This window comes from Hydractinia symbiolongicarpus, chromosome 9 (genome assembly GCF_029227915.1).
Source record: "Hydractinia symbiolongicarpus strain clone_291-10 chromosome 9, HSymV2.1, whole genome shotgun sequence".
Classification (NCBI taxonomy): domain Eukaryota; kingdom Metazoa; phylum Cnidaria; class Hydrozoa; order Anthoathecata; family Hydractiniidae; genus Hydractinia; species Hydractinia symbiolongicarpus.
In genome coordinates this window covers 16955944-16976482 of record NC_079883.1, presented here as the reverse complement: position 1 = coordinate 16976482, position 20539 = coordinate 16955944, and the positions used below count along the sequence as shown (strand labels likewise).

The following is a 20539-nucleotide window of genomic DNA, read 5'->3' as shown; positions in this document are numbered from 1 at the left end:
CACGCAGGAGATGGCGTCAGTTATTTCCACCCGTTTCCAAGTTATTTAGTCTTAAATTCAAAAGTGCAATGCAATGGCTTCACCGATCTTAATATACTTTCCTTTGACGTCAATATTGCTTTAACGTTAAAGTTTGCTAATTTACAGAACAAATTTATAGTTGATGTGTTATAGACTTTATCAAAGAAATTTTATCCACTTTGCAAAAGTTACAGACAGAACTGGCGTATCATATATATCACTAGTCGATAAGGCCCGTGGAGAAATCCACTTAGGCAGATAGGCAATAGAAAAATAGGTTGTTTTAGATGTTTTGCTGACGTCAGCAGTGAAGATCCCAAAAAGTTAGAGAAATTTATTTTATTATTTTATTGTAATGTGTAGAGGTTGAATCACGCTGATCAAAATAATGTGTAGGATGATATGTTTTCGAGGAACGCAAAAAGAGATATAAGTGTTTAAAAATTGTGCTGACGTCAGCAAAGGCCCGTGAAAGAAATTCATATACCTGTTGCTTCCCTCGTATAGATCTTGAAACGCTGATCAAGAAAATGTATAGGATCATGTACTTTTGACCAACGGTTACGGAAATATTGTGGTTTAAAGGTTTTTTGATGACGTCATAAACCCGTTCATTCCGAAACGGATTTGGGGACCCAGGTTTGGAAAATTACCCAAATTGGTCCCAGGTGGTCCCTAGTTACCCACGCGGTTAAAAAACATTGACGTCACCAACTCGTTTCCAAGTTATTTGGCTTCAAAATTTTAGGTGCACTGTAATGGCTTCACTAATCTTAATTAACTTTCCTTTGACGTCGATACTATTTTAGCGTTAAAGTTTGGTAAATTACAGAACAATTTTATAGGCGATGTTTTATAGAATTTGTTAAAGAAAATTGTGAAGAATATAATCCACTTTGCAAAAGTCACAGACAGACAGAACTGGCGTATTATTATATAGACTAGTCGATAAAACCCGTGGAAAAATCCACTTAGACAGAATAACAGTAAAAAAGAACCATTATTTAAATTTTGATGACGTCAGCAATGATCTGTCAACAACAAAATATTTTTTCATGGAAATTTGTTTTCACGTTGCCTCTATTGTGTAGAGCGTAAACTGCTGATCAAGACAACGTATATGATGTGGTTTTAATAAGCAATTAATGAGATATAAAGGTTTAAAATGTTTCCTGACGGCAGCAATGGCCTGTCAAAACCCCAAAAATTTTTTTTAGAAATTTGTATACCTGTTGCCTTCATCGTATAGATCTTGAAACAATGATCAAGGAAATATATAGGATCATGTACTTTTGAGAAACGGTTGCAGAGATATTAGGGTTTGAAGATTTTTTGATGACGTCATCAACCCGTCCATCCCGAAACAGATTTTGGGACCCAGGTTTGGAAAACTTACCCAAATTGGTCCCAGGTGGTCCCTAGCTACCCACGCGGTGAAAAATTATTGACGTCACCACTTCGTTCCAAGGTATTTGGCCTCAAAGTTTTAAGTGCTGTAATGGCTTCACTTATGTTAATATACTTTCCTTTGACGTTAATATTGTTTACCGTTAAAGTTTGATAAATTACAGAACCGTTTTATGTATGTATATGTATTTTATATTTTATCCACTTTGCAAAAGTCACAGACAGAAGCTCCGTATTATTATAAGAGACTAGTCGATAAAGCCCGTGGAAAAATCCACTGAGGCAGAATAAAAATTTTGATGACGTCAGCAACCCATCCACAAAAAAAAATCAGAACTGTGTTTCCACGTTGCCTCTATTGTGTAGAGCTTAAACTGTTGATCAAGAAAATGTATATGATCATGTGCTTTTGATGAGCGGTTAATGAGATATAAGGGTTTTAAAATTTTGCTGACGTTAGCAATGGCCAGTCAAACCCCCAAAACTTCATCGTATAGATCTTGAAACGCTGATCAAGAAAATGTATAGTATCCTATGTTTTTGACAAACGCCTAAGGAGATTTAAGGGCTTTAAAATTTTGCTGACGTCAGCAAAGTCCCTACCTAAAGTTCAAAAAAAAATTTCTTCACAAATTCGTACACCCGATGCATTCATTATATAGATCTTGAAATGCTGATCAAGAAAATGTATAGGAACGTGCACTTTTGACAAACGGTTGCAGGAAATATTGGGATTTGAAGGTTTTGTGATGACGTCATCAACCCGTCCATTCCGAAACGGATTCGGGGATCCAGGTTTGGGAAACTTACCCAAATTGGTCCCAGGTGGTCCCTAGTTACCCACGCAGTGAAAAATCATTGACGTCACCACCTCGTTTCCAAGTTATTTGGCCTCAAAGTTTTAAGTGCACTGTAACGGCTTCAATAATTTAATATAGGATATTGACGTTAAAGTAATATTATTGACGTCGCGCCGTAACGTCAGAAAATTTAACATATTGGATATGCATTTTTCGGCAACATCAAAGGAAAATGACGATATCCACTTTGCCTGTTACAGACACACGGAACAGGCGTATATAGATTATGTACGATGGCTCACTTCTCTTCCAAATCAAAAACACTTCTCTTCTATATAACGAAACACTTCTCTTCTGTATCTTGACACTTCTCTTCAGTATTTTGACACTTCTCTTCTGCACTTAACACTTCTCTGCATGTGGCTCTTTACAAATTGAATTCTAAAATCTGGTCCGCAATTTTACATCATTGGTCCGTAGTTTTAACCTTTTGCGAGGTTTATTACACGGGACCAGTCCCCCCGCCATGTGACATATTTAGATGCTGGTGATGCACTCATTGCTGAATGTGTACGCTATTGCTTTGTGGATTTGATCAGAAAGGACCTTAATGAATTTGCGATTCGTTGGAATCAACATCTGTTAGCACCAAGCAAAGGTGCTACTGCCCCCCGTGGAAGGCCTGATACATTGTACTATGTTCCAGAATTATATGGTTGCGAGTCTTTTAAAAAAACTTTAGATCTTAATGAGCTAGAAGAGTTTAGCGAACTATCTGGATCACGATAATGAGCCTGAATTTATTGAATTTGCGGAAACAGTTCTTCCAATGGAGGGTTTCTCCAAACTTAAGCCAGAGGCAGCTCATGAAGCTATTGATTATTATATCGCCTTGATTTGTGCAGTAGAAATATATATGTAATACAACACCTGTAACAATGTAAAATGCTTGGATTTTAGAAATATATATCTTGTTTTTTGAAAACCACGAGTTCTTTTCCCAACAAAGATCACAATGTTTATTGCTGCAAAAAAAATATCTTGGTTTTTGTAAACCACGAGTTCTGTTCCTAACAGACATCACAATCAATGTTTATTCCCGGATAAAGTATAGGGTCAATTGTAATATGCCTCCATAAGAATTTATGCAAACTTTACTGGGTCCAAAATTTCCTATGCGCAGGGCCCGGGGTGTGCCATTTATTCTTATACAAGATCTGGATAAATTCATATATTAAGGACCAGATTCAGTCTGGGAAATTTTCAGCTTATGGAAGAGAAGTGTTTCGCACTTGGAAGAGAAGTGTTTCGAACGGAAGAGAACTTTGGGTATCAAAGTAGAGAAGTTTTTTATACAGATGAGAAGTGTTTTTATATAGAAGAGAAATGTTTTGACTAAGAAGAGAAGTGTTTTTATTGAGAAGAGAAGTGAGCCATAAGGGCCATCGTAATATAGATATCTCACATTAGCAACATGAAATTGTAATGATATTAATTTTTTATTTTAGTACTAGATATCCTACATAACAGCCTTTTTTCCATAGTATAAGTAATTACAGTATGAAGAAACATGATGTAATATTAAAATATGGGCCTTATTTATCAGGTGCAACTGCTCAACACCGTGAAGATCGCTTAAAAGGCATAGTGACATCATTAACAAAGGATGGACATTTAGTATTTTTAGAACGAATTCAAGATCACAATGTTGTTCAGTTAGTTGTTCACGGTGAAGTTGTGTATAAATGCAGAATTGATGACTTGGTATTTGGTGGAGATGGGAAATTAGATCCCAATTGTTCTTATGCAGTACAGGCTGTTCGCAAAGCATATTAAGTATATTAATCTCGTCATATGTCATAACCATGCATATGTGTGTTATTTTGGGCTTGTTTTAAAATGTTTAAAAGTATATATATTTATAAAAAACTCCTTTTTAATAAAATTATGTAGATGTATATATACACATTTTATTTCGATTGAAACTATGTGTATATTGTTTTCAATGTCATTAAATACTCTATATAATTCCTCTTGTTAGCCCCCTGTGCTTATAGTAAACATCTTCCCTTGTATATATAGTGCCTATCTAAAAAACAAACAAAAAATGATAGTGAAATAATGTACATCAATTATAGTGCTTGTACTTGTTTACATGGATACAGAGTGCATCTGCAATGTAGATTGCAACGCAGATTTGTTTAAAATTGCAGAAAATGCATTGAATAAATTTTCTCGCGAGACAAACCTTCCCGAAATCTGAAATTGGAAAGTTTTGGCGAGATAAAGTTCCGTGATTCGTGATCTTTATGTCTTATAAAAAGAAGTGGCCTATATTTCTTATGATAGAAAATTGTTTTTAACAATGTAAATTTCTTTCTAATGGTATGTAAAAACTTCTTTTCACGAATTGGGTTCATCGTCAAAATCACAAAACAGATCACACGCATTTCTAGGCTCGTCTTCTTTCGGCTCCCACGCCTCGTCTTTACCATCTTCTTTGCCAGTAACTCGGTTATAAGCCATATATACATTTGAAACGTCATCGCTTTTGTTTTTTTCTAAGTTTATTCCAATCTCGTTCCCAGTGCCAAGAAATAACTTTTAAAACCAGCGAATTTAGTGGATAAACTTTCGCGAATCGACAATTTAGAAAGTTTGTACTGAATAAACTTTCGCTAATAGACATTTTTGAAAGTTTCGTGAGACGAAGTTTCACGAAAAAGGCCAAAAAACGCGAAATTCGCGAAAGTTTCTCTCGCGAAAGTTGCTCCAAATAAAGTAACAGCAAATCACAAAATGAAAACCATACCATTTGTAAAAACAACTTTTTATCGTCTTTTAAACTATATATTGCATTGTTTTGTTATAAAATCCAATGCAGAAAGGCCGACTTTAACATGTCAATTTTAGGCTGTTTTTCAGCATTATATATATATACACCATTTTATCTCTTTGTGCTCTATTCAGTGGTAGAAGTATTTTTTCGATGAAAAGACATTTAAAATTTCACATATACAGGTGGAGTAAATGAAGTTTTATTGTTACTTTTGAGATATATTAAATTAAAAGTAGATATACCAACAAATTATTTCATATTTTAGATGTTTTTCATCCAGTTGCCCTTTCTATTAAGTCCCTATCTAAAACCAACAAAGTTTAAGACTTCTAGGAGCGGAGGAGAGGAAGAATTAGAGTATATGTGTTTTACGAAGAAGAAATTACTAAGTAATTCATACATTCTTAATTTATTTGAAACCCATCCTTAATGGTTTTTACCTACTGTTAATTTGATAAATTCACAAAAAATTATAGATAGATGTGCATATTTTACATGGCTGGCCTCACAAATATCGAGGGATATACCCTGTCTATTATTTCCAGGAGGGACCATAGCTTTGATGGAGGGGTCCTAGAGTATTTAATGCTCATTTTGACCTTCGCAGACCCAATTAGGGCCGCGTTTTACCAGACAACTTCCTGCAACATCCACGGCCCATGCAGTGTGCCATCTCCCCAATTTCCCTCACATGGCTTGGGGTAACCTGGGGCTATGGTAACATTCACTTGCTTTCCTGGACCTCAATGTCCATGTCTGATTGGCTTTATTACTCAACATTTAAAATTAAAAACCTTTGTGTACAAAGTTGTGAAAGGAATTAGAAAATTTCATAAGGTAAGGAAGAGCTAAAAGGAAATTGCCAATCGACATAATGCTGCACTGAGTTGTTCTTGCATAAATTGTGCTCACACTATACCTTACTATTTCAGCATTCTTAAACAAGAGGGAAAAAACAAGGGAAAACCCAACAAACTGTGCATGATTAGAGATAGGAAGAAATAATTAATATTTAATGTATAATATTTAATATAATATATGTTTTAATTAGCATCATGTTATAAGGGAACATATATACATGTTATAATGTTATTTAGTACCTGGCAGTGTGATGTCTTCTTTAAGGCTGACATTTTTATTGACTTATATCGATCATGTGAGCTGGTGCTATTTTTCTGTAGTGACCGGCTAAAATGTACACAAAAAAGTAAACAAATTTGAACAAATTTAAACGCTGTAAAACGCTCAAAGAAAATCCAAGTTTTAAACTAATTGATTTAAAGGAGAAATAACAAATAACATACATATATGTTTTATTAAAACATTCTTACATTTCACGAAAACATGGCATAAAAAAATTTAAATTTTTATATTTTTTGTGTGGATGTTTTGTCCCCAAAATTGGATAATTACATTAACCGTTGTCGCTATTATCAAACTAACAAAAAAACCTAAGATCTTAAGTCCACTGTGAACATTGACAAGTTCGCAGTGTGTGTTAATTAAATAGAAATAGTGTTCTATTGCTTGTGGTTGTGACCTTCGAGTTTTTGCCTTCTTTTAATATATAATGTTTAGGGTTGACCATATATCATTAGTAGCTCATCTTTAGCATTAATAAACAAAGCCATGTAGCTGCAGGCATCAGCAAGGCAATTGTGTTTATTGCATCATGTTTATTCAGGGTCGTTATAACGAATTTTTTTTCTTTTAGCTGTAAAATGTGCTAAAAAACTCACATTGGTATGCCAAACATGAAGTTTTGAAATTATTGATTACTTGTGTATATTTCTTTCAAATGGTAAAATTCCCCTTTTACTTTGGAATAAAAAAGGTGTGAACAAAAATTTAAAATGTGTGAGCGCGTTAAACAATATTTTAGAAGAAATATTATGTTTTCCTTGTTTTATCCTACTTCCTGACTATTTTTGTAATTTTTATTTCCAAATGTTTATTTTAAAAACCTGGTATTACTAAACTATAGAACTACCCAGAACCACCCAGAATCGGCCAGAACCACCTAGAATCAGCCAGAGCCACCCAGAATCAGCCAGAACCACTTAGAATCAGTCAGAATCACCCAGACTCAGACAGGACCACTTAAACTCCAACAGAGATGGCTAGCTATAAATGGTAACCAAAAGAACGCATGCTTCATGCCTTGAGACTAAGTATTATTGATGTTACTATTACGATTAGGGTCAATCCAGTGCGTGAATTTTTTGTGCGTGTGTTTTACCAATCTTGTAATTGTGAACAATGGCTTTTCAACACTGTATATTGTTTTACATGTAAATAAAAATCCCATTTCTTTCTTCATTCTACGCAATTATGGCTACGTTTCATCCTATTTTACAGAAACTGTTAAAAGTCTAGTCCATTGTTATTTACTCAAGAATTTAGGGGCAAGACTGTTTATGAAATCGCGCCCCTGACGGTACCAAATTAATAAATTAGTGCATGATTTTGTTACACGTGTTAAGCCTTAATTCGACTGACCAGAGTTAGACCGGCAAAATTACTCCTGTGGGATATTAGCGTTTCATCCACAGAAATAAAGGCAGATTTACTAGAAAAGCAGGAATATTAGAGATTATTTTTTCATTAAAGTATTGAAATTGCTATGCTACTGCTGGATTTACAAGAGAGGCGAAACAACGCTTAAGCTCAATTTTTATACCGACTATGTACAGGTCTAAAAAAGTACCCTAAAAAAGAGCACGATGTCATACGATCCTCACACTTGATGTTTTTGAATAAAGAAAATTCTTTACTATCAAATATTTCTCTGTAGTAAATGAATGGATTAGTTTTCGCATGAGTAAATTAATGTCCGCGAAAAATCTTACTGTGAAAGATTTATTGCGTGAATTAAATTTCGCAAGGACAAAATTTATAAGTGTAAAAATTTTTTCTTTCAAGGAAATAATGAATGTCGAAAGCACAATGTCCCGTGCAATATACGTGGTTGGCTAAAAGTTTTAAAAAGGGTTAAATTTCCCCACCACATATATATTTGAACTCAAAATCTTCTTTTCGATGTACGTCATTCTAACTGTATTTAAGTTTTGCCGTATAAACATTGAAAAAGCGAGTCCAGTGGCGCGGTTGCGCTTGTCATTTAAAGTTGACTGGGTGGCTCTGGGTAATTCTGGTTGGTTCCGGCCGATTTGGGGTGGTTCTGGCTAATTCTGGGTGATTCTGGGTAGTTCCAAAGTTTAGTAATACCGATTCCAAAACAGTTTATGGAATAAGGTTTTTAAAAAAACAATGGATTAAAGAGGTTACTGTATCCTTAAAGTACTTTAGAAATCAACAATTCACCCAGTATGATCTTACCTAAGTAAAAGATGACTAAAAAGCCCTGAATCGAATTAAAAAGTAAGATCAATTTTAGGTGTATTGTCAAGACGTTAAACATTTGATTTGGGATCTTAAAAGCTACAGGGGTACAAAAAATTACCCATTTACACTTTCATAATAGCCTGTGTATCTCAAGCAAATGTTACCTTATTGCACATAAAGAAACTGCATGCACAACAAAAAGTAGTTTCCTTATTGTTAATGGTAAATTTCTACCTACAGTGAGTGTGTCTGAAAATTTAAAGCATAAGTGAACGAAAGATTTTTCTGGAAAATCAAATTTATCCTTTATCAAATAACTTAATTTGTATAGATTTTGTACTAAAAATCAAGCCTTAAAGGTTACCTCCCGAAGAAAAATGAATATGCCTAAATATCAACTCAAAATACATTACTATAAAACAATCCAGCAATAGTTTAGTATAGCTATGACCATTTATTTAGTCTCTCAGAGCTTTGATGGTCTTCATGCCGCCATTACAGAATACATAAATTTACACTGAAAACAGCCCGTGACGTAATGAGTATGCAGCGCATGCTAGCAGCAAGCAGCAAGTGCAACTGAATAATAAAGAAGGAGAAGACTCGCTATCATTATTCCGATCTGAATATTGTGCATACTCGTTACGTCACACTACAACCACCATGTGATTTTAGTTATGTCATGGTGGCTGGATGTAAACAAGCTACGAAGGTGATATTTTAAATTTGAATGAAACATTTCCTTATGTTGCAAATTTCGTCAAAAAGAAAGTTATTGTTAGTATGTTTTTACGTTGAAATTCATAAGTTGTTTTTCTTCGGAAGGTAACCTTTAATTAATGTGTGCCCTAATTTATCCTTTATTAATAATAATTCAGACTTTATTTTAAATGTGATAAGGTACATTCCTGAGATATATAACTTTATTTTAGGTATTATACAAACTGCATATTTATCAACATGACTATATTAATGCTTGTTGTTGGCATAGTTGTGTCAATAGAATTTATATTCTGTTGGCTTAAAAATCTGGTTTCGTGGATTTATGAAATCTGCAATGATGGTTACAAAACTTGTGAACAGTTATCAAGGGTATTACAAGACTTAAAAATAAAACAAAAAGTCATTAACATGCAAGAAGAGTTTGCAAAATATTCTCGGATTCAGCGAAAAATAAACAAGCTTTCAGACCAACAATCTGCTGTTAAAAAGAAAAGAAAATTCCTTCTTCTTCGTTGGACATGGAAGATAAGGGTTTTTTTAAATTTAGTTTACGCAATTTTTATGATGTTTGTATTTTATAATTACAGATCAGAGCCTGTTATTGTTTTACCAGAAAGCTGGTTTCCATATGTAAATATTGTGTTGGCATTTCCATCAAATATGACAGGTGGAATTTCATTGCCTGTTTGGTTGTTTATTTGCCAGCAGGTTACTAGAGTGTTTTTACAATAATTTTTTTAAACCACATAATACAATATATTTACTACATTTAATTCTAAAATAATGATAAGCTGGGTTTCCGCAATGTGTGTTATATATCGTTATTACAACATAAACATTTATTCTAAAATGACAAGAAAATAAGTCTGCAAAGCTTAAAAATTGCTGTATCTCATTCAAAAATTATAAGAAAATGACCCTGTGAAGCCTAAAAATCACCGTATTTTGTTCTAAAATGACCAGAAATTAACTCTGCCAAGCTTACAAATCTCCGTATTTTGTTCTAAAATGTCGAAAAAATGACCCTGTGAAACTTAAAGATCTCCGTATTTCATTCTAAAATGAGAAGAAAATAACCCTTTCAAGCCTAAACATCTCCATATTCATATAAAATGACAAGAAAATGACCCTGTGGCGCTTAAAAATCTCCATATTTTATACTAAAATCACAAGAAATGACCCTGCGAAGCTTAAAAATCACCATATTTCATTCAAAAATAACGAAGACACAAATATACTCAAGTTTTGCATCGATGCAGATGCCAGTCAAAAATTAACATGGGTTTTGTGACATTTTTAATGACATCCAAACAGAATGGTGGTGAGGTTTGATTATGTGGGTTACAGTAAAAATTTTATGCTCATTTGTGCTCAATTTGGAAAAGGAACGAAATATTGTGGGTTACCAGTTCTATTTTATAAGACTTTACTAAGGTGTGAAATTGTGAGTTACACTACAACTGTTTTTCAAATTCTGATATGTGGAAAACTACATTAGATACGAGCCTCAATATTTTTCTAATTGTTACACAAAGGATTAAATTTTTGTATTAGGCGAAGCTAACTTAATTAGTTGTTCTACGGGCGAAGTCGATAGTAGCTTATGGTTGGTCAGCGAAATAAAAATAATTTTTCTTGTGTTGTTTTGAAAGCTATGCAGCAAGAATTATTCTTGTGCTGTTTTGAAAGTTGTACAGAATATACATGTATTGTTTTGAAAGCTAGTTATACTTGCGCTGTTTCGAAATTTATACAGCAAGTTATTCTTCTATCCCTGAAATTATTAAAACAAACAATTTTGTGTTCTTTAATATTTTTTGCGCAGTTTTATAGGAAAATCTAAATTTAAGTGCAAATTCTATTTACGGACTATGGTTTAGTTAATAATATTTAAAGTCTTTCACAGGGTTAAAATCATTTATTTAAAATTCATGACGGAGAAGGTTGTTACGACAATCGTATTCTACCTTGTTTTTATTATTTTTCCTAAATGGTATTGACTGAGTCTTGCTGTATTACAGTTTAGCTAGCATAGTTTTAAACATATAAGATAATCATAACGAAGGAGGGTCTTACGACAATAATAATCTGTCTTGTTTTTCACTTGTATTATAACTATTTTAGCGAAAGTAGCTAATTTTTGTTATAAGTCACATAAAAATTTAAACTTCTGTTTTAAACTATTTTTGTGATTACAAAATTAGCGCATCTCGCATTTTAGTTTTATTGCAACAAATTGCCATGAACAAAGAATCAACTTTAAGTGGCCTTACCAATGGTGGTCCTAAAGTAACGTTATTGATTCACCTTGTTTAGTATAATTGTAGATTGACATTCAACCAACAAAAAATAACATCATTGATTATCTTCTATGCTCATTATATTTTCGCGAGATGGGATGAGAAAATGTTTGTTGTTTTTTTATTTTTTTATTTAAAACTTTTTTGCTTGATATTATTATTTTTTTGTTTTTTTGTGAAAATTAGGGTCAATCGGGCCCATAGAACAACTAATTAAATTGCAGTTCCCTTAGGTGAGCTTTTGTGGGTTACACAAGATATTTAGGTATGTTATTGTGGATTACATTCTAAAAACAGGTGCCAAGAAGATGTGACTTTTATATTCATTAGCCTGAGAGAACCTATGCAATAGAGGAGTGTCTGTTTTAATGTTCTTGGTGCAGTTTTGTGGGCTACATGGGTATATAAAAAATTTTGTGATTAATCAAATTATCTGCATTTTGATTGATATTGGTAGTTTAGTATAGTACCTGTTGAATGTATAGTATAATTTGTTTCTTCAAAAAAAAGTACAGCTTTTTCAGTTTGGAAGTCAAAATTATGGGTTACAATAGCAAATAAGTTTGTGTATGTGGGTTACAGTATTGAGAAAAAAGAACGGAAGAAAAACATGTGCCTTAACAGGGTATTATTAAACTTTTTATCAGGAGTGATTTTTTTAATTGTAACCCACAATTTTATCTCCTATATACAAACGAGGTTGGCTAGTCAGGGTGGCCACTCTACCTGGAAAACCTGGAAATACATGGAAGTACATGGAATTTATTTCACACCTAGAAATATACATTGAAAAAAAGGGTTGGAAATACCTGGAAAAAATAAAATTTCTGTTCTTATTTTTTATAAACACTTTAAGTTTACTTGTTTAACTATTTTATGTTCATGAGTTTGATTTAGTAGACTGTATTTCCTATATTATGGAAGTCAGTTTTAAAGCTAAAGAAAAAAATGATTTGACTTTTCTAATTAAGGCAAATGCTTTAAGAAAAGCAGCAATTGATAAGGAGCCAACAGTAAAAGCCTTAGATGAAACTTTAAAGAAGTTAGAGACAAAGTATTACAATCAATGATAATGGAATTAATTGAATCTTATTGCCATATATAACGCTGCCAGGACTGATTTGAGCTTATTTTATTTTGTTGTTTGGAAATGACTGATTATTTTATTAATATGCATGTCAATTTTTGTTTTGTTTTTTCAGTTCAGTTTGTTAGACATATACCAATCTTCACTATATATCTCATTTGGAAAGCTTATGCTTCAGATGTATATTATACTTGGTGCGGAGTGCACATTTTTAACAGCTGAGCTATTTCACAGATTTTCTATTGAACATTAGTTTCTGAATCAGAAGTGCCTGAAGTAATAGAAAAACAAAGAGTCAGAGTAATATTTCTCATTCGTTTATATTTGATTTTAATTACGATTATTTTCACATTCTTTATTAGAAATATTATTACCACTCTCTCAATAGGTAGTAATTATGTTTGTGCTAAGGCCTTATATAGCATCCTTTCTTTTCTTGTTTTGGCAACTTATTGCCTAACTTGATTGTCTGTCTCAAAAAAACCTGTTTCTTGTAAGGTTTACTCTGTACAAAAAATTATTGCTTTGCATTTGATTATCTTCCTAGGATAGAAAGTTGTTTTCCTCAGAAAAGATATTTTTATGTTTATTCTTGTAGTGTTGCATTACTAAAGATGTATACCAACAATGTGTCTTATATGTTCCCATACCTAAAAGTATTTAAGTTTTACACCTGGAAAAATGATTAAAATTACCTGGAAAATTACCTAGAAAATACATGGCAATACATGGAATTTACTACTTCAAAAAAAGTGGCCACCCTGCTAGTGTACTTAGAAAAAATATTGATAAATGGTGTGAGTTCAACAGTATTTTAGTTCTAGTGCTTAAATGAACATTTTTTCTTCATGTGTTTGAATGAAAACATTTTTCTTTCATAAATTATTTTCTGCTACATTTTTTCTCCTTTACAACATGTTTTGCTATTTTGATACACTTCTTCTTCTACATGAAAAAAAACTTTATTTAAACTGTCATACCTTTAGATTAAATTAGAATAATGGTTAAAACATTAGTAGGAGTTTCTGAGTGCAGTCTTAAAAAGACTTTCAAGCATAGACAGCATTTTATATAGGCATAAACAGAGTTGTTTAAGCAAGGCATTGTATAACTGTCAGTCTTGTAATAAAAAGTTTTCAAGACAAGATTTCTTAAAAAGACATATCCCTGTGTGCAAGCAGAACATATATAATTTTTTCAATCTATGTAATAAAGTTTTCCTGACTTCTTATAACTACAGAAGACATCTCCAACAGAAGCACTCCCATAAGAAGAAATTTACTTGTTTGAAGTGTGGTAAAGTGTGCATCCGTAAACTTTTTTACAAGTCTCACATAGGTAATTGCAACAATGAGGTGGAGCAACATAAACCTTCTGGTGAAAGGAACACATGTGTTAACATCTCTTTTAAATGGGATTGTGTCATTAAGCATGATAAATGGGTACTTTGGTGATGAAGTTCAAGATATGGTAAGGTACATAAAGTACTGCAAAGAACATCCTGATTGTAGCATGGGGAACCTTTTTTGCATTAAAACCATTCTATGTTCACCACACATCACAAAAAGGTCTCAAAATATGTTGCAGCAAACTGCATCTTCAGGCGAGATGGTCTTTGGCTGCCAACATTGAAATTGCAAGAAAGCAAAATATCCAACTACCAGTTACTGACTACCTAACTTTTTGTCGGTGTTTAATAAAGAATTGCCCCGAGGATTTGCATGCCTATGTTACCTGGGAGTGCACACCAAGTAGCCGAACTGTGTGTGAACGTATTCGTTCCAACTGGCGTAACATAAGATCCCATCTACTCCTAAATTCATCAGACAATGCCACTGTTCCACTGATACATTTTATCCAATCTGAATATGAAAACAGAAAAGGCGAAATGCAGTCAAGATTGAAGGCAGTTAAAGGAGGATGTCAATGAATTGTACCTTGCAGATTTTTTTGAGTCTTTCCTTGATAACATAACGCACCACGGAAATATATAAAGCATTTCTGGTAAAGTTATAAAAGAATTTATTGATTTATTTGACACCATCTACCTTGACATTGATTTTTCTGAAAATGTTACAATACCTGTAAAATAGGAACCACAATCCTTGCTCTGGCACATGGAACAAGTTTCTGTGCATTCTGGCATACTTGAGCATTTGGGTGAAAAGTCATACCACCCCACTTTTCAGATTAAAAAACCCATGACCAAGTATTTGTCAATGCGGTTTTGAAAGAAATGCTGAATACAGTAGTCCAAATAGATGTCAACGACACCATTATTATTGAAAGTGATAACTGCGCTGCTCAATCCTCAGAGCACTTTTGGGACTGTCAAAACCTTGCGAACCAATACAATAAAAAACTGATTCGCATTTTTGGTATTGCTTGGCGTGGGAAAGGGGAAGTGGACCATGTTGGTGGAATAGCCAAAGTGAGCATTCACCAACAAATTGTAGCTGCAGGCCTCCCACACGTCCTGTATTTCCTGTATTTCCTGTATTTGGCAAAAGTGTCCTGTATTGTCCTGTATTTTGATTATTGTCCTGTATGTCCTGTATTTCTGACTCAGGGGGAAGTTTGAAGTACAAGACCCTATCACTCTTGTGTCTGTGTATTTTGACATTGTCACATGGAAATGCAGAACCTGAAAGGAGATTCTCCATAAATAAAGCGTTTTTAGCTGTCGATGGGTTCTCAATAACAGAAGAGACCCTTGAGGCTATAAGATTGGTCAAGGACTACATTATCCAAAACAAGGGAGTCTGTAATGTAACAGTTACAAAAGAAGTAATGAAATTATGTGAAGCCTCACGCACAAGATATGAGTGTTATCTCAGTAATCAAAAGAAGAAAAATGAAGAAGGAGAGGCAAGGAAAAGAGCTCTAGAGAGTCTGAGAGAGATAACAAGTAACTTGGAAATACAATAAATAATTTTATTACAAAGCATTAAAGTGGCAGATACTTGTATAGAAGAGGGCAACATGGAACTAGAAACTCTGACAAAATGGAAACTTATCAATAGAGATAAGTTGATTGCTGCCCAAAGCAAGATTAGTATGGGCCTGAAGAGAAAAGCTGAACTATCCAAAGAACTAGAAGTTTTAGAAAAAAAAAACTACAGAAGTAATATTTTCACATTTAACTTTATAACTGTTGATATTGGTTCTTTTGTTGACATTTTATTACTAACCTAGTAAAAAACTTGTAGGTGGGTTTATCACTTATGTTACTTAAATTTTATGAAATTTTTGCATTTATTTCTCGGAATTGTCAAAAATGTCCTCTATTTTCACACTATATTCTGTATTTTTGTGAATTTTTGTCGTGTATTGTCCATTGTTTAAACCATTTTCTGTCCTGTATTCCTGTATTATTTTGCTCAACTGACTATGCGAGGCCTGCAGCTGGTGAATTCTTTTCAGATGCTGGAGACATGGTGAAATTCTCGCAGGGAAAATACAAGGATCATACATCTCCCCACTATGTTATAAAAAAAATACATCCAAAGCAACTAGAAGTTGATCGTGCCACTTTAAAAGAGAAGAATTTCAGTGGAATACAAGGCTCGTCTAAATCCCAAGTTATAATTTTCATGCCTAATTTCAACACTATCAGACCAGCACCTCATCTATGTATTTGCTGTCAGTGTCAAAATGAATATGGCTCATGTGATTTGTTTCAACCACACCAGCTGATCATTCAAGATCTCAATCAAGTTTTGCTAAGGTCAGATATAACTAAAGTTAGCATCCCATGCAAAGATAATGCAACAAAAGACTCGTTGTTCCTGGTTCCTTTGTTGCCATTGCTGCTGACAAATTGATTGATACCGTTTGGTTTGTAAAAGTTATTGATGATACATGCATTAATCATAAGAATACTATGACGACTATGGGAACAAGGTAGCGGATGGCGTATATTACATTGCAGGAAACTTTTTTGAATACTTGAGTGACGCATATAATAAGAAAACATACAAGTTAAGTAAAAAAAGTCACCTTTTTTTACAAAGAGTGTATCGTTTACCCTTTCGTCAACATCACAAAAGGAAAAAAAAGCTACGAAATTGCCAACAATGACTTTACTGACATACAGAATGGTTTTAGCCATATATGACAGTAGTTCTTTAGTTATTTAAAAGTTGCCTAATTTGTTAGAGTCATTAACTTTAGTTCATGTGGTTTATAGTAGTTTTCGCTCAGTTTCCAAGTTTTATAAAGAGTCCTAGAAATATCTAGATAGTTTGTTAGTTTTATTGTGTAACTAATCGATATAGCCCGTGGAAAAATCCACTTGGCAGGGGAACATTGAAAAAGAAAACCAACACTTAAATTTTGATGGCATCTGCAAGGACCAGTTAATACACAAAATATCTTTTCTTGGAAATTTATTTATCCGTTTCCACTATTGTGTAGTGCTCGAAACTCTGATCAAAATAATGTATAGAATCATGTGCTTTTGATAAACGGTTGAGGAGATATAAAGGTTCAAAAATTTGCTGATGTCAGCAAGGCCCTGCGAAAATACGAAAATTATTTTTATTTAACTTTGTTTACCCGTTGCCCAACGTATAGATCTTGAAGCGCTGGTCAAGAAAATGTATAGGATCATGTATCTTTAACAATTGGTTGCAGAGATGTTAGGGTTTGAAGTTTTTTTGATGACGTCATCAATCCATTCATTCCGAAACGTATTTGGGGACCCAGGTTTGGAAAAAATACCCAATTTGGTCCTAGGTAGTCCCTAGTTACCTATGCGATGAAAAATCTTTGACATCACCACCTCGTTTCCAAATTATTTGCCCCTAAAGTTTTATGTGCACTATAATGGCTTCATTAATTTAATATAGGATATTGACGTTAAGTAGTGTTACTGACATCGCGCTGTAACGTCAGAAAATTTAACATATTAGATATGCATTTTTCGGCAACATCAAAAGAAAATGAACACATCCACTCTGCCTGTTACGGACAGACACAGTTTCTGTATTATTATAGAGATATAGTTCATTAATATTTGATTAAAAAAGCTTAAATAAAAGCACTGTAACCCACAATATCACAGCAAAAAGTGAAAACCTTTAAATTTTTTTTTCTTAGTGTTATGAAGCAGGAAACATACAAGTTAATTTATTATAAAAAACATTTGCAAATAGCGTTTTTTTTTTTTAAGTTTTGTGATTCTTTGTTCCTGTAACCCACATAAACACACCTAATTCTAGTCAGAAGAAATTGTATTGATAATAACTGTTATTAGCCTATACATTGTAATACTTTTTATTGTTATGCAACATTGCTTACTTCTGAATAATGTGGGTTACAAGAACAGTAATAATCAAAATATGTTTCTTATACCCAAAATGTAACCAACTAAAACACACTTAAAACATCAGAAAAGTGCACACCTAATTATGTGAGTTGAAATAATAAGTATTAAACATCACAACCCACTGTCTTTTATGTTAATTGAAAATTTTGTCCCTTCTGTGGGTTACATCAAAATTCAGGATCAAAAAACAGCTGTAACCCACAAAATAACACCTAATTCCAGAATTCAAACTAATGGAGTTGTTAGTACTATTGAGGTCTTATGTCCTCCTAAATTTTCAACACTGCACAACAATGCAACCCACACTTACCACTTTTTTGTAAAAAAGGCTAAAAAAGCAAAATAAAAAAAATGTCATATTATTTTTAACCAGCATCTGCATTGTGTTCTTAGTTGTCGAAAAAAAGACCCCGTCGTATATTGTTATAAAGTTAAGAAAATAGTTTGCCTTATTTGGTTATACAAAGATGTCATCAAGTTATTATTTCGTTCTAAAAAACTACAACATGCTCATGTAAACATTGATGTATTGTGTTTTAAAATAATGACGATGTGATATTACAAAGCTAAAAAATAAAGTTTTACTTCGAACAAAACATGTCCAAAATTATTCAAAATTATTCTTTCTTATTTTAATATTTTTAAAAAATAAGAAATTGGTATTTTTGAAAATACAAAGTATGCAGTTCTATTGTTCTAAAAATATGCTTTTAAAATAAAAGTGGCCGATTTTTCTAGAGAGCAAATTTTCAACAACTAAGAACACAATGCAGAGGCTGGTTAAAAATAATGTGACATTTTTTCATTTTGCTTTTTTAGCCTTTTTTACAAAAAAGTGGTAAGTGTGGGTTGCATTGTTGTGCAATGTTGAAAATTTAGGAGGACATAAGGCCTCAATAGTACTAACAACAACATCACAAATGTTAACAATCTGCAAGCCTTGCATTCATTTCCTGAAAACTCCTTATCCCTTGTCTGTTCTCTATATATTTTCTATCCTGTATTGGAAAGTTATTTGAAGTTGATATTATTTTTTAAATCCAGTGTAACTGAATTTGGTCGTCAACTATTTAAACAGTGCTCGTTATTTTGCTTTGGGATGAGTTTTAAGTAGCTTCTTTTTCTGCCCATCTGAAGCTACCTGATAGATGCCTACATTGTTTTTCATCCATTGGAACACTTTGGGTTTTATCAAGGTTAATAATGTTGTATGGTGTCATTAAGTCACCTGTAGGCATACCCTACTCTTTTATTGAAAAACTAGTCGAAATAACAGTTGTAGCATTAGGATTAGCTGTTGCACTCAAACTTACTATAACTGAACTTGACACAGTAGAAACTTGAATGCCAGGGTAGAATATTGTAATGTTTTTATTTTTACATTATAGGCTTTCCCAAATAGCTGTTAACAGAAGCAGGCAAACAAACATCCCCCAAATATATTTGGGTTAACTCTATTAAAAGTGGACCTTTAAGCCTTCCCATAAATCTTCCAAATGTAAAGAGCTACAAACATGAAATGTTGCATGCACATTGCCTTGTTAAGATGAGTATGAGATAACAATCATTAAAGTTGTAATAAAAAAATGATGAAAGTTGTAATAAAAAAATGATGAAACTGATTTACAAAACAAAAAATTATATATTTACGTTTTCTGTGAAGAAATTTTGCAAAACCGCAATTGAAATTTTTAAAATTTTAAAATCTGTCATTCTCTTTGCAACAAGCAGATGTAGTGTTTCTTAGTCTTTCATTTTAGTTATTTCCTAAGAAAAAAATTGTTAACTGTAGAATGTGTTTTCCCAAGCATGTAAAGCAATCATGCTCGAAATTATGTTTCAAATAAAATACCTTTTTAAACATCGTTTTAATCGTCCTCAAGAAGTCCAGATATTGTGGTGATTTATTTGCTTTTTTAGAAAAAAATCAGAAAAATAAGGTCTGCAAAAGTTCCAATTTCGTCCTAAAATGTTGTGTTATGGCAACTGTAATTTAGTGACTTTTCCTAGAGACATTAAGAAAAGTCACCAAATTCCTACACTTATCAATAAGTGATGTAAAAAAAATCTGTTCAAGGGTGCCCCTACCCAAGGTCCCATTATAGCGTTTAAGCTTAATCGTGTTTATGCTGAAGTGTAAAATTCCCCATAAAAGATTTGGAAACCTAGCATTAGAAATTAATACAAAAATATGTACCATTGGAGTATGTGCTAATAAATTTTGTGTTTTGGGTCTTCTTTAATGCTGGTATATTGCATACATTGTCGGCTAACCACTGGTGGTTGGCATTCTTAAAATCAATAAGAAAGAGTGAATTTTCTGTTGCACGTTTTTTTTCTTCTTTAAACTTTATTTTTTGATATTTTGCTTGTAAGACATATATATTAGGGTATTTGTTACACAAAAAAGTATTAAGCGCTTAATAAACAAATAAGGAAAACTTCCTTTTAAATTGGGACAGTGCCACTGCTATTGTTCTTGATAATCCATCATCTGTGTTTCCAATTATTGTTTTTTAGACTTGTTAGAATAAACGAAATGTCATGTACACTCATCCCTGTTAGTCATATAAATAATATAGACAGAATTTCTGCTTTGCTAAAGGATCCTTCCAGTGAAGAGCAAGATATAATTGACAAAGGTATCTTTAGTTCTTACCCAAAGTTCAAGTAGAAGACATTATTTTA

At 32.9% G+C, this 20539-nt stretch overlaps 3 protein-coding genes across 6 annotated transcripts in view; all 3 read left to right on the top strand.

Annotated features, from left to right (window-relative positions):
* The first annotated feature begins 3733 nt into the window (after positions 1-3733).
* LOC130657920 (UPF0728 protein v1g117062-like) lies at positions 3734-4256 on the top strand. Its single transcript, XM_057460907.1, has one exon. It carries the CDS (start codon positions 3789-3791, stop codon positions 4062-4064), a length of 276 nt encoding a protein of 91 aa, XP_057316890.1. The 5' UTR covers positions 3734-3788; the 3' UTR covers positions 4065-4256.
* A 4906-nt stretch (positions 4257-9162) lies between these two features.
* Positions 9163-9935, top strand: LOC130657918 (guided entry of tail-anchored proteins factor 1-like). Its single transcript, XM_057460906.1, has one exon. The coding sequence runs from the start codon at positions 9373-9375 to the stop codon at positions 9865-9867; it is 495 nt and encodes a 164-aa protein (XP_057316889.1). The 5' UTR covers positions 9163-9372; the 3' UTR covers positions 9868-9935.
* Positions 9936-18680: 8745 nt separating this feature from the next.
* The window catches only part of LOC130657916 (rab3 GTPase-activating protein non-catalytic subunit-like), a 116709-nt gene continuing 114850 nt past the window's right edge, over positions 18681-20539 (top strand). For 2 of the 4 annotated variants that reach the window (XM_057460905.1, XM_057460904.1), the window contains exon 1: positions 18681-20493. In XM_057460905.1, coding sequence (XP_057316888.1) covers positions 20391-20493 — 103 coding nt within the window. In that variant the 5' untranslated portion in view covers positions 18681-20390. The remainder of the gene's footprint in view (positions 20494-20539) is intronic. The other 2 variants (XM_057460900.1, XM_057460901.1) reach the window with 1 other exon arrangement.

Coding starts and splice junctions, on each gene's coding strand:
- LOC130657918 (XM_057460906.1), top strand. CDS start 9,373: ATGACTATATTAATGCTTGTTGTTGGCATAGTTGTGTCAATAGAATTT.
- LOC130657920 (XM_057460907.1), top strand. CDS start 3,789: ATGAAGAAACATGATGTAATATTAAAATATGGGCCTTATTTATCAGGT.